Source organism: Protopterus annectens, chromosome 1.part0, assembly GCF_019279795.1.
Source record: "Protopterus annectens isolate FY-2018-M chromosome 1.part0, PAN1.0, whole genome shotgun sequence".
Taxonomy (NCBI): Eukaryota; Metazoa; Chordata; order Ceratodontiformes; family Protopteridae; genus Protopterus; species Protopterus annectens.
This window is the reverse complement of record NC_056725.1, coordinates 1,057,866,334-1,057,879,203: the sequence shown is the minus strand read 5'-3', so window position 1 is coordinate 1,057,879,203 and position 12,870 is coordinate 1,057,866,334. Positions and strand designations below refer to the sequence as shown.

The window sequence follows — 12,870 nt, the reverse complement described above, 5'->3', positions numbered from 1 at the left end:
TTAGATGGCAGTGGTAATTCATCCTTCTCATCCACTAGAGCAGAATATTCTATTTCCATAAGTTTTCATCACGTGCTGTGCTACTCAAGTGAGTGACAGAGCTAGTTCCTTCTTCACAGGTGGGAAAAGGTTTTTATTCAAGGATGATGTTTATAGTGCCAAAGAAAGAAAATGCTTGGAGACCAGTTCTGGAACTTTCTTTCATAGACTTATTTGTGATAGTTCCCAGGTTGAAAACATCGTCTCTTTACAACCTCTTACCTCTTCTTCTTCGTCTTCTTTCAAGTTTCCTTATAAGACCAGACTTAACATATGCTTATCATCACATCCCTACTCATCCAGACTTCAGGTGTTTCTTAAGGATTTATGTGTTTGGATCACATTATCAGTTCACTGCCTTACCCTTTGGACTATCTGCTGCACCAAGTGTGTTCACAGAGTGTCTAGCTTCAGCTGCAGCTCATTACAGGCTACAGGGTATCCATATTTATCTGTATTTAGATGACTTGCTTATCTTTGGATAGTCTTTTTCAATGTATCAGGAATCTCTCATTTGTGTAAGAGATCTCTTACACAAGCTGGGATTCCAAGAACACATTAAAAATTCATTTTTGACTCCTTCACACAGGATTATGGTCCTGAGGTGTCAGCTACATACCTCAGTTCAAAGAGCTTTTCTTACACAGGAAAAATGGATCTATATCTAAATCTATTTCAAATGTTTTCTACTCAGTTTGGTCACTGTGAGGGAATACCTCAGGATTTTGGGTCTTATGGTATCATGTATTCTCATGATACCCCTGGCAAAACTCCACGTGAGAAAGATACACTGGTATCTGAAATTTCTTTGGTCCCAGCATCAACATCCCTTATGTTTTCAAATCTCAGTGCTGGGGATTGTCAGAAGGGAAATCACTTGGTGAAGACAGGAAATATCCTTAATTTCTGGTCTCCCCCCTCTCCCTCCCTGTTCTAAAGCAGTCAGTCACCACAAACACCTCACACTTTGTTGGGTAGCAGTTTCAAGAGGGATAAAAGAGCAAGGGGTGTGGAACACCAAGAACAGAAGCAAGCACATAAATATAAATGAGATGCTTGGTCCCTGGGACCTATTGTAGTTGTTACAGACAATATCAAAGTCGTGTGGTGCATCAGCAAGCAAGGGTGAACCGGGTCATGCCCCCCTTGCAGATTAGGCATGTTACTTTGGGATGTAGTGTCACAGCACAATCTCACTCTACAGGTATCCTTCATTCCATCAGAGTAAATTTGTGTGGCAGGCAGGTGGAGCAGGACAAGGGCAGACCCACATGAGTGGAAACTACTTTGGGGGTTTCCAAGATTTGATCCGTTTGTGGGGAGTTCTTTAAGTAGACCTATTTGCCTCATGCATGGGCAATCATATGGCAAAACTCTACTTCAAGACACCATGCAAGAATGTCTGGAGGACTAATGCCTTTTCTTTCCTTGGGCTGGAATGTTTTTGTATGTTTTCCGACCCTTTCCACTGGGTTCCTATTAGAAGACAGAAGACGCATTATTTCGAATGCATCTTGGTTGAACTTAAAAGACTGAAACGGCAAAGTATCAAAGCGGCTTTTAAGTGAATTCTTTCCCTGGGAAAGAATTTGCTTGGCTGCATAGTTACTTTGCCGTTTTCGGCACTGTAGTGCAGTCTCGGAGTTGGTATATTTAAGTAGGGGAGTGTGGGGGGCAAAGCCCCCCACTTAATGTAATGTTTAAAGTGTTTTGTTTTTTATTTTTTTTTTGTTGGAACAGCGATTTTTTTTCCCTTGGAAAAAAATCGTTCTGACAGTTCGACATTGTAAGCTTCACTTTTTTAAGCATTCGGTGATCTAATATAGACCTTTTCCACTGATATACAGAATATTTCTGAAGATTCATAAATCCCCCAAGATCATTATCATGACTCCCTTCTGTCCCAGGCAACAGTGGCTCTCCTTATTTTTGGAAATGGCTAGGGACATTTACCACAAACTTCCTAATAGACTAGATCTACTCACAAAAGATCAGGGGTGTTTGATACACCCTGACCCCAGTGAACCTCAATGGACTGCCTGGATGATAGGGTCTCAATTCCTTTTAGGCACCTGTTTATGGAGGACGTGCAGCAGATACTAATAAAGACAAGAAAGCCTGCTACTAGAAAACCATATATGAGCAAATGGAAAAGGTTTTCTAGTTTGTACCAAAAATATAACCAGCACCCATTCAGGGCTAATTGTTCTCTGGTTTTGCAATATTTATGTGAGTTATTGTCCTATGGCCTTTATTACTCTTCCATAAAGGTTCACTTATTAGCCATTTTGTTATGTCTGCCCATGGATCTTCCTCTTTCAATGTCTATATGTTTTGGAACGGGGTATTACATAAAAGGGCTCCAGGAAAATTGGTGGCCCCTCCTTGGGATCTTAATTCTGTGTTAGAGAAGCTAACACTTGCTCCATTTGAACCAGCTAACCTGGCTGACTTCAGGCTCAACACAGAAAACAGTTTTACTGATTGTTCTGACCTCTGAGTTACAAGCTCTTACGGTGAGTCAATCCTGTCTCATTTTCCATAGAGATAGGGTTTCATTGAGAACTAATCCTCCTTTTAAACCTAAATTCATATCGGAGTTAAGTTTAAGCCAAATTATCCGTCTCCCTTTTCCTTTTCTGAGCCTAAAAATGAGGAAGAAAGGATACACCATACCTTGGTTGGATGTCTACAGATGAGGTACTATCTAGACAGAACTAAATCTTTCGGATCTTTTTATCAATTGTTCATTTCTTGCAAAAGTAAAAAGAGGCAATCTGTTCAAAGCAGACTATTTCCAAATGATTATCTAAGGATATTACCTTTTTTATTACTCAACATAGCAGAACTATTCCAGACCTCCTTGGGATTTTAATTTTGTGTTAGTGATGCTAACACTTGCTCCATTTGAACCAGCTAATCTGGCTGACTTGAATTTCTTAAAATAGAAAACAGTTTTACTGATTGCTCTGACCTCTGAGTTGCAAGCTGTTATGGTGAGTCAGCCCTATTCTTTGAGAACTGATCCTTTTTTTATGCCTAAAGTGGTATCCAAGTTTACTTTAAGTCAAACTATCCATCTCACTGTTTTCTTTCCTGAACCTAAAAATGAGGGGAAAAGGATACTCCGTACCTTGAATGTCCACAGGCAGCTCTAGTATTATCTTGGCAGAACTAAATCTTTTAGATCTTCAGATCTATTGTTCATGTCTTGTGAAGAAGGTAAGAAGGGGCAACCATTGTCAAAACATACTATTTCTAAATGGTTGTCTAAAACTAATACCATTTGTTATACTCATCATGAGAAATATATTCCAGGCAGAGTCAGGGCCCACTCTACCAGCGTCTTTGCTTCATCTGTGGCTTTTTGGAAAAGGATGTATTCTAGAAGTTTTCTAGAAGCAATAGTTTATTCCTCTGCAGGCTTTGCTAGGACTATTTATCAGGAGCTCCTGGACTCTTCTTCCACTTTCCAAATGTTGTAAGCTAAGGTAACCTACTCATATAATTAAGGCTACTGCAGCAGTAATAAATATGATCAACATAGTTCAGTTGTGTAAGCAAGTAAACTTACCATAACAGTAGATGTTGGAATGATTACTGCTGCAGTAGCCGCTCCATCCCTCCATTCCTTGTGTGTTTTGGTGTGTTGTTTATGCCAGTGTGAGAATACTTTTTTTTGTTCCTACCATTTCCTTTCGGGGCTCAGTCTTCCCCTCTCTCTGTCTTTCTCTTGGCATGAAGGGTCTGAAGGGCTTGGTGCCCAAACCTGTCATTTTAGTCAGCTCAATTGACTGATGGTTTGGGCACGTGGAAGCTGCCCTGAAACTTTAGAAGCTGGCAAAATAAAGCTGATAAAAACAACAGTCCCAAGGATGAAGCAGCAGCAAAAACTAATAAAAAACAAGCTACCAGTCTGACCAAACAATGAAGGAAACCACCAGCAGTAGTGAAAAACACAGTTTAATATCGCTTTCATCTCAAAAAACGTCTTCAGAATGAACTCTTTTGAGACAAAAGCGATATTAAAATAAAGCTGGTGCACATTTAGTTGAGACATGCCAGGTGGATGAGTAGACAAGACTTTTTTGGTCTCAGAGGCAACAGTTTCTCCAGTAGATAAGGCAATAGAAAAAGGAACTATACTTCCTGGGGCCAATACTGCTCAATTATACAGATTTTTTCAGAATGTCCAGATTTTTGCCTCATATGTTTGGTCTGCTCCTCATAAAATTTGTGGTTTTCTGGCAAATCATTTAAGACTGAAGTCACTAAATAATACTAAATAATGACAGAACGTTGAGTTTCGGAATATATAATCATGCAAAACCTGTTGTTCTAGCAACTTTCTAAGCTTATAGTAGCAATATTTAAATTATGTCCCTATTTTTGGGCCTTTGTTCCCCCATTCTTTCTGGCTTTGTCCAGATTTCTTGCACTGAGAGGTTGAAAGGTATCTATGAGGATGAGCATGACCTTGAACAGCCTCATTCTGTGATTGAACTTTGTCATCAGAGTAAATAGGAAGAAGCATATATAAGCCCTCTTGGCTACACGTGGACTAGAGCATCCTTTTGAGGTATCTTCAGTGATAGGATAAGAAAAGAAAGTCCCTGCACTTATCATTGATCAGGAATGCAACCATGCCACAATAAAGCTGCCCTTCCAAGTGTAAAATGTGAAGGACCACACGTACAGCATGAGGAAACATTTGCTCAACTATTCTGCTAATAGACAAGACACAAGAAAGAGGCCAGTGGCCACAATCTTTTTCCAGACTCTTACAGTCTCCCAGCAAATAAGATAAAATCAGGTGCCCCCTTTTTTGTTGAGGAAGCACACAAAATACATGCTGTCCATCTGAATGGATAGGAAACCTGGACATAGATTCCTGGCATACTTGAAGGAAAAAGAGAAGCACCCTGATGCCCATATGTTGATGTAAAGTACAGTCTGATTGGGTGACCACACTCCTTGGACTTTGTGCCCATTGCCATGCTTTTCACCACAGGGCAGACATATCAGTGGTGACTGTCATCTGACCAAGGGGGAGATGGAAAGGAGTGCCCAAGGAGAGACTGCTGGCATTCACCCACTGCAATCTTGAGACATGTGGATCTTCTGTTCCATCAAATTGTCTGCCTACTGGACATGAAGTGTTTATTGAAGAAATGTCATTTGATAATAAACCACTGCAATCTTTGGAATGGCTTCCACTGTGAGGCCTACGACCTTCAGACTGAAGAGCTGACACCATGGGTAAAGTCAGAAATGCAGTTCTTTGGAGATTGAAACCTAAACCCTTCCCATGGGGAACATGGCATTGCAGGCCAGGGTTCTAACTCACAATCTGTGAACACACATCACTGAGCAGGCTGCAGGAAAGACAAGCTCACGTTTAGAGAAGTCCCCAGGGACTGAAACAGGGAGACTAGGGACTCACTCACTCACTGGTGTAAGCTGATCTTGAGAAGATGCAGCTAGGTTACTGTTATCCACATAAGAAAATATACTGGTTTCTTGAAGATACATTGTCATGTACATTTTTGAACATTTTGGAGGCTGAGGTGAAATTAAATGAAATGTCCAAAGATGGAAGTGACTGGCTGCAACTGAGAAAAACAGGAACCTCCAGGATTGCTTATGGATTTTGATGTGCAGATAAGTATTTTGGTGATTTAATGAGCACAGCCATTCTCTTTTGGCTAGGCATGGTAGGATCATCTAACATAAGACTCTGCATAAGTCATGTTTGGGGCACAAAGGTGTTCATGCCACATACATCTAGAATGGGCTTAAGGTCTCTGGTGTTTTTGGGCACAAGGAAGAACATAAAATAAAAAATGTCATCTCTGATCTGATGGGACTTCCTGGATGTCTTTCATGCACAACAAATGTTACACTGTTGTTTTTACTGTCTTTCCCTGAGAGGGTAAGATGCCCAGCAATAGGGAAGGGACAGGAGTAGTTAGAATGAGAATTTGTAAGCTCTGGCGATAACTTCCCTCACTCAGTGATTGGTGGTGATTGAGAACCAGGCCAACCAATAGAAGGTCAAGATACCCCTGCCTGCCTCCTGGAAGGACAATTGGGCAAGTTTTCAGGATTACTGACCCACTCCAAGAGTGAGCTTAGTTTGAGTAATTTCTAATGGAAAAAACATCTTGCACCTACTTTTTTCAGTCCTTGGAAAAAGTCTTCTGGGGGAGTAAGATTGATATTAACCACTTGTCAAGATCCTTCCCTAATTATCCATTTTCTCCCAATGGTTTGGCTGTCTACTCCCAAAATTACAGGATCTTGGAAGGGTACAGTCATGAAAATCGCTCCTGAATCCTGATGGTGAACTGTAATGCATTGAGCTGTCACTGTGACTACACATTCCAATGGGTTAAGGGCCACATGCAGGACAAGGTTGGTCATGGTTGACAATATGGCTGATTGTGACATAGGTTTCACTGTGCTGAGTCCATCAGCTGACTGTGAAGTGTGGGGGACATCTTACCAGCAATCTTACAAGAGAGCTAAACCATATGGCCAGATAAGAAATCACCCTCAAACTGAATGATCAAGATAGGTATACATGATTCTCAAGGTGGTTTATTGTCTGATATTCCTTGTCAGACAGATGAACTCCTGAACTCTCTGCAGTGAAAGTCTTCCTGTGAATAGCTGTAGATAGCAAGATATCTGGCTTGGGCGTCTTAGTTAAAAAAAAAACAAAACACATAGTTCTTGGCAGATGCAAAATCCTGTCAGTCTTAGGCAGAATGGATGCTGCTGTGTCCAGGATCCCTCGGGCAACATCAGAATACACCTTAATAATGTCAAAAGCTGGAGGAACTGCCATTAAGGTCTTCTTGGTGGACCTGAGGACCTTCTGGAGACTTTTCTCTTACCGTGACGGTGCCTTTCCCTTTGTCAGCATCAAATGCAAGACCTCCCTAAATATATCATAATCTAGGAGGATGATAGTCGTTGTTCTCCCATATTCAGCCATGTAAGGGTGGGAGGTCCTGGAGGGACGTTAAGGTGCTTTGCCTTGTACCTTTTATTTCTTGGTTTGCCAGAAGGGGAATCAAAAAAGAAGATGAAAAATATCTGCATAAGTGGAGAAGTGGACCCGATGATAAAGCTTTGGTCTAGTAGCATCACTAGGAAGCTGGACAATGAGCTGTGCAGCAGAAAAAAAGACAGTGTTCCAAGAAGAAGCCTGATGCATGGCAGAATGACTGGGATAGAGTTACAGCCAAGGCCAAACTCAACATTATAGTAAAGGTTTCAGCACTACCTGCAATGAGGCTAGGAAAGTCAACAATGATAACATTGAAGAAATTTGTGCTGAGAATGATTTTGAGTCCCTACCCCTGGCAGAAGTGACAAGAGGAGTGACTGATGCTGGCACAGTTAGCACCAAGAAAGAAGATTCTGAAATTGGTGCTGAGGGTCCCACGGCCATATCACACTCAGTCTTTAGAGGAGGACTTAGCTATGATCATCACAGGGTGGTCAGTCATTGTTAATATTGCAGCTAGTGAGCCTCACTCAAACAGAATCATTGCCACAAAATCCAAGACTAAAGAAGAAGACAGAGAGAGCTTGAAAGATTTAGAAACTAATGGGGCTGTGGACATGAGACTGACAGCTCCAATATGGAAACCTAAAGAAAATAGCAACCCAGTCAACTGCTGTTGGGTCATCACAGCAGTCTCAACCAGCCTTCTGCAGTCAAGACTGAAACCAATGGAGTGGGAGCCTGCCAGGGGGTTGGGATGCCCAGACTCAAAAAACCCTGAAATGACTCTCTGTCAGAAACTAATTTGACAGGTTCTGGAGCATGTAGAGGTGAAAGTTAACCAAATGACTCGGTTATCTGAATGGAAGACTATGGACAAAAATCCACAGCTTGCAGTATCAACATATGATTGACTCCATAGAGCCTGAAGGAGATGAATCCACTTTTTCCTGGCCTATTTGGAGTGCTCAGCATTGATTGTCAAGATCAAAGAGATCTACTGCCTCTCCATCCTAAACATTGCTGAAATCCCAAATGATTGAAGGCCAAGAGAAAATCAAAATGTGGAGTTAATGATAAATTTCTCAGTGCCAAAGCAGAAGACCTGGCTGTCAGGCCCTGCTAGTATAAGTGGAGCCTGAGCCTCTCCAGACTATGTTATACTGGGTGGTCAGTGTTAAGTCTTAATTTTGCAGTGGGCCTCTTTATAGGCTAAACAAGCATTGAATGTTTCTTAAGGTAGGATCTTTTCCTCACTAGGTCTCATAGAACCCTCATTCTCTAATGACTAAAGTGTGACAAGTCCAGACTGCAGTCCAAAAAGACAATACCTGCATTGAGAAAAAAAGCACTGATGCAATAAAGTAAAGGGAGCTTCCAAGGAGGTAGGAACTAACAAACTTACAGATTACCACTGTTAAACCTCGCCTCTCTTCCATGACAGAAAGTGTAAGAAAAAAAAGGAACATATAAAGTCATAAACAGATTTTTTTAAAGAAACGGACGACACTTGAAAAGGGGGGGGGGGGAGAATCTCAAGTGAAAAACCTCCCCAAAACTTCCTCAAGCCAAGAAGCCAAAAACCAGATATAGCAAAATAACAAAAGAGGCATTGATGACCTTATAAACACAAGGGTAAAGCACTGAAAGCCAACGGCAGTGCCAGCAAATAAATACATAAATAAAAACCTGTCAGTCTGAGGCCATTTCAGAGATTATCATTTAGTGAAGTTTAGCAGTAAAGATATGGAAATGGGCACAGGTGGTGTAACAACCAGAGAATGTTTGGAGTGCTGCGCAGTGTTAATACCCATGACCTTAATGCTGGAGGTTACTAACAATGGTTTCATTCCTTTTAGCTAATTATATACTTGAATTATTGAGAAAACTAAGCTGATCCAAAAAGGCTTAAAATTTGTTTCTTTAAGATTCATTCACAAAGTAGGTGTGCACTGTTTGATCACTTTTGTAAATAACTATTGAGACCAATGTATTTACAGTAGTCTGTTTTCTGTTTTGTTTTACTCTCTACAGAAACATGTTGGTTACATCATGCAGGAGTACAATGATGCACTTCAGCGAGCGCAGAGACTCTCAGCTGCTCGAGAACGCTTCCTCACAGGGCACGGAGATGCTAGCAGTATGGTTACAGTGCAAGATTTGGTTATCTATTTGCAGTGGTTGGTGTGCCATCTTCACTCTGTCAAGACAATTCACAGCTACCTTAGAGTAAGTATAGGAATGCAGATAACATCCCAGTCATTTATGGGAAAATTTTCAAATAATGGTTTCAGTTGCAGCCTTCTGAGTTGAGCTTGTGTATGTGCATATGTGGTTTAAGTTTTGGTAGTGTACACCTGGCTCTGTGGCAGAAAGGAATAAAGCCCTGAGTATAAGCCATATGTCCATTTGAATTGCATCTTGGGTGCCAGTTGGGGAGGACTGAATGAGTGTCTGATACTGGCTTGCCCACCCTGAGGGCATGGACTGGTACTTTTGTTTAGCCCATCACCACTATCCCAGAGGAGGTTTGCACAGTACAAACACTATGACTGAGGACAAGAGGTTTGTAATCCCAAGCTGATAAGGTTATCCTTCATTAGCATGTGGATAGAACATGTACATGGTGGAAAAGTGTGGGACACCCCATGGTGGGAGTGGCTCTGATATCAGCCACCAGAGAGTTAGATCCTTAGTAGGAACACCCTCATTGCCAAGATGCAGGCAAAGGCACAAACCATCTCCATGTCTGGATGACAGTGATTCCAGTTAGCTTCTAGCACCAGGCTGGGGGATACCATCTATACAGAATTAAATTGGCATCTCAAGAGAGCAACAGAGGAAGGCTCAGTTGTCAGTGGGTATGGAGGAAAAAAGTACAGAGGAAAAATGTCTGGTAGATTAGTATGCTTACTTATTTTGAAAACCACTGATATTTTTACAAATGTTATATGTGCAGCACAAATATCATTATATAAAAATCAGTGCTGCCAATGAATGTTCTAGTGGGTTACTGAAGGCTCTTAATACATTTGTCTGAAAAACATACCTCTTATTATATTTTAGAAATTGTATCTAGCTCGGGTTACCTCTAAACATGATTAGTCTGTTTAAAGTACTCTAACCATTGTCTGCATTCAAACCACCTGATGTTCTTCCCTCTCAGCAGTTCCTCCAAGTCCACTGCTGCTGTCCTACAAGGGGAAGCATGCCTCCACATGCTGTATCCTAATGACAGCATGAGCTCAGATGGCTCAAACATCAATGTGTAACACCTAGTGTTTCTACAAGGTGTCTCCCTTGTAGTGAGCCAGAGCTATGTCCCTTTCCCACGGATTGGTAAGCTAGCAATGGCTAGTTTCTGCCATTCTCCATGGTGAGCTGCTACAGGCACCTGAGTCACTAACTGAATTCAGGATCACCTGTGGCATAGTAAGGGCTTTAACCATCTATGCCGTGGAACTGGCTAGCTTTGCAGTTCTGTTGTTTGCAGGTGATGTTTTTCTCTTAGGCTCATGTGGCTGTAATCTCTGGTGCACACACTGCAGTGGTTCACTGCTGAGTGTGAAGAGGCTGGGATGAGAATATATACCTCCAAGTCAGTGTTCGTGGTTCTTTCCTCTAAAGAGATTGTATTGCTCTTACAGTTGTGGGGGGAGAAGCTACTTTAGACAGAAGTCTTTAAGGACCCTGTCGACAAGTAAGTGTAGAGAGGATCATGAGATGGACCAGTGGATGGGTACAATGACGGTGGTACTGTAAACATTGTGCTGCGATTGTGATGCAGAAGCTGAGTCCTGGGATGGATATGTAAATGTATCAGCCTGCATTCCGGTCCTCACCTATTGTCAGGAAATGTAGGTGTTGATTAAAAAAGATAAGATTGCAGATAAAGTTAAGAGAAGTGTGCTTCCTTTGCATGGTTGCTATGTTCAGGAGCTGTGCAAAGTGGGATCTTCTTGGAGTAAAGCTGCTGCTGCTCTAGTTTGTGAGGAGCTAGTTGAGGTTATTTGAGAACTTAGGGAGGATGCCCCCTGGCTGTCTCCTATGTGAGAGACACCAGGCACAGCCCACTGGGAGGAGGTCCCACTGCAAACATAGGACATGCTTGAGCTGGTGATGAACTCCTAGACATTGCTGTGGGTAAGCTGCAGCCTGTTGCTTAGGTAGATATATTTTCTTTTTTCTTGTTCATCTTGCTACTACTACAAACCTTACCAGATATATTGTTTAGAAAATGGATGGCTAGATCTTTAATGACTGTGTCATTTTTATATATGGATTGACCAGTTATTTTTGTACTTGCAGTCAATATAAAAAGTGTAGACACCCCTGTTAAAATGCCAGGTTTTTGTGATATAAAAAAATGAGACCACAATAAATGCCATCAATTAAAGAGACTCTGATTAACCCCAAATAAAGTTCAGCTGTCCTAGTAATTTCCTGACATTTACTCAGTTGCCTGCTACAGCAAAAGCCATGGTTCGCAGAGAGCTTACAAAGCATCAAAGGGATCTCATTGTTGAAAGGTATTAGTCAGAAGAAGGGTACAAAAACATTTCCACAGCATTGGATATACCATGGAACACAGTGAAGACAGTCATCAAAACGTGGAGAAAATATGGGACAATAGTGATGTTGCAAAGAACTGGAATGGCCCAGCCAGAGCCCAGACCTAAATCTAATAGAAAATCTGTGGGGTGACCTGAAGAGGGCTGTGCACAAGAGATGTCCTCACAATCTGACAGATCTGGAGTGCTTTTGCAAGGAGGAGTGGGCAAATATTGCCAAGTCAAGATGTGCCATGCTGATAGACTCCCACCAAAGAAGACTGAATGCTGTAATTAAAACAAAAGGTGCTTCAACAAAGTATTAGTTTATGCAACACTTATGCAACCAGCTTATTGTGTGTTTTTTATTTTTTATATTTTTTCCCGTAACAGATTTGTTTGTTTTCCAATTGAATTGTATAGGTTATAGGTCGCATTAAAGGTGGGAAAAGTTTTGAAATGATTTATTGTGGTCTCATTTTTTATATCACAAAAACCTTACTGTACACTTTTTATATCCACTGTATAATTTATGTCTTATGTCAAGTCTCTTGAAAGTACATTTGCTGACATTAAAGGTGAGGTCATTTCAGCTGGACCAGGTGTGTATTTTTTTGTAAAACAGCTCTTGAGAACTTAAGCATCTTTTATTAAAAATGATTACTCAGCTTGCAACTAGCAGCACACTTGTTATCCAAAGCAATTTTGCACTTTTATATTTGAAAGACTGTGTTAAAAAAGATGTTCATATCGATCAGTGCTGCAGTAGCCTTAGCTATGTGAGTTATATACTGCCAAGGATATAACCGATAGCCAGCTTCCAAAGCTTTTGGGCACCGTCCACAGGTCCAAACTGTCAAGCAGCTTGAGATGAGCTAACTAAAGAAAAGTTTGGGCTGAAGACCTTCAGAGCTTTCCTGCCACTGAGCAGTACACTCCTCTGAGGCTTTTGAGGATCAACAATCAGCTTGTGCTTTCCTTTGCTGGGCAGGTGAGTTCCCTTTGGGGGAAAAAAGCTTCCATGTTCTTATATTTACTGATAGTTTATTAATTTCCTCTTTAGGAAATTTATTTTAAAGCTAGGAATTTTGGATTTTAACACTGTCTCAAGACTGTAACATGCTTTTAAATGGAGCACTCTTTTTTTCTGTCAGTTTTAAAGTAGTATAAACTAACTGGTAACATATCTTCTGTGTAGAAATTGTGTTTAATTTTCCATTGTGGGGCTTGCATAGTGTTTTAAAGTGCTTTTTACTGTGTTTTTTT

At 41.1% G+C, this 12,870-nt stretch overlaps 1 protein-coding gene across 1 annotated transcript in view; it reads left to right on the top strand.

Annotated features, from left to right (window-relative positions):
* LOC122799665 overlaps window positions 1–12,870 on the top strand; it is a 1,990,791-nt gene that overhangs the window by 139,763 nt on the left and 1,838,158 nt on the right. The window contains exon 3 of the mRNA XM_044068913.1: window positions 9,089–9,283. Coding sequence (XP_043924848.1) covers window positions 9,089–9,283 — 195 coding nt within the window. The remainder of the gene's footprint in view (window positions 1–9,088; window positions 9,284–12,870) is intronic.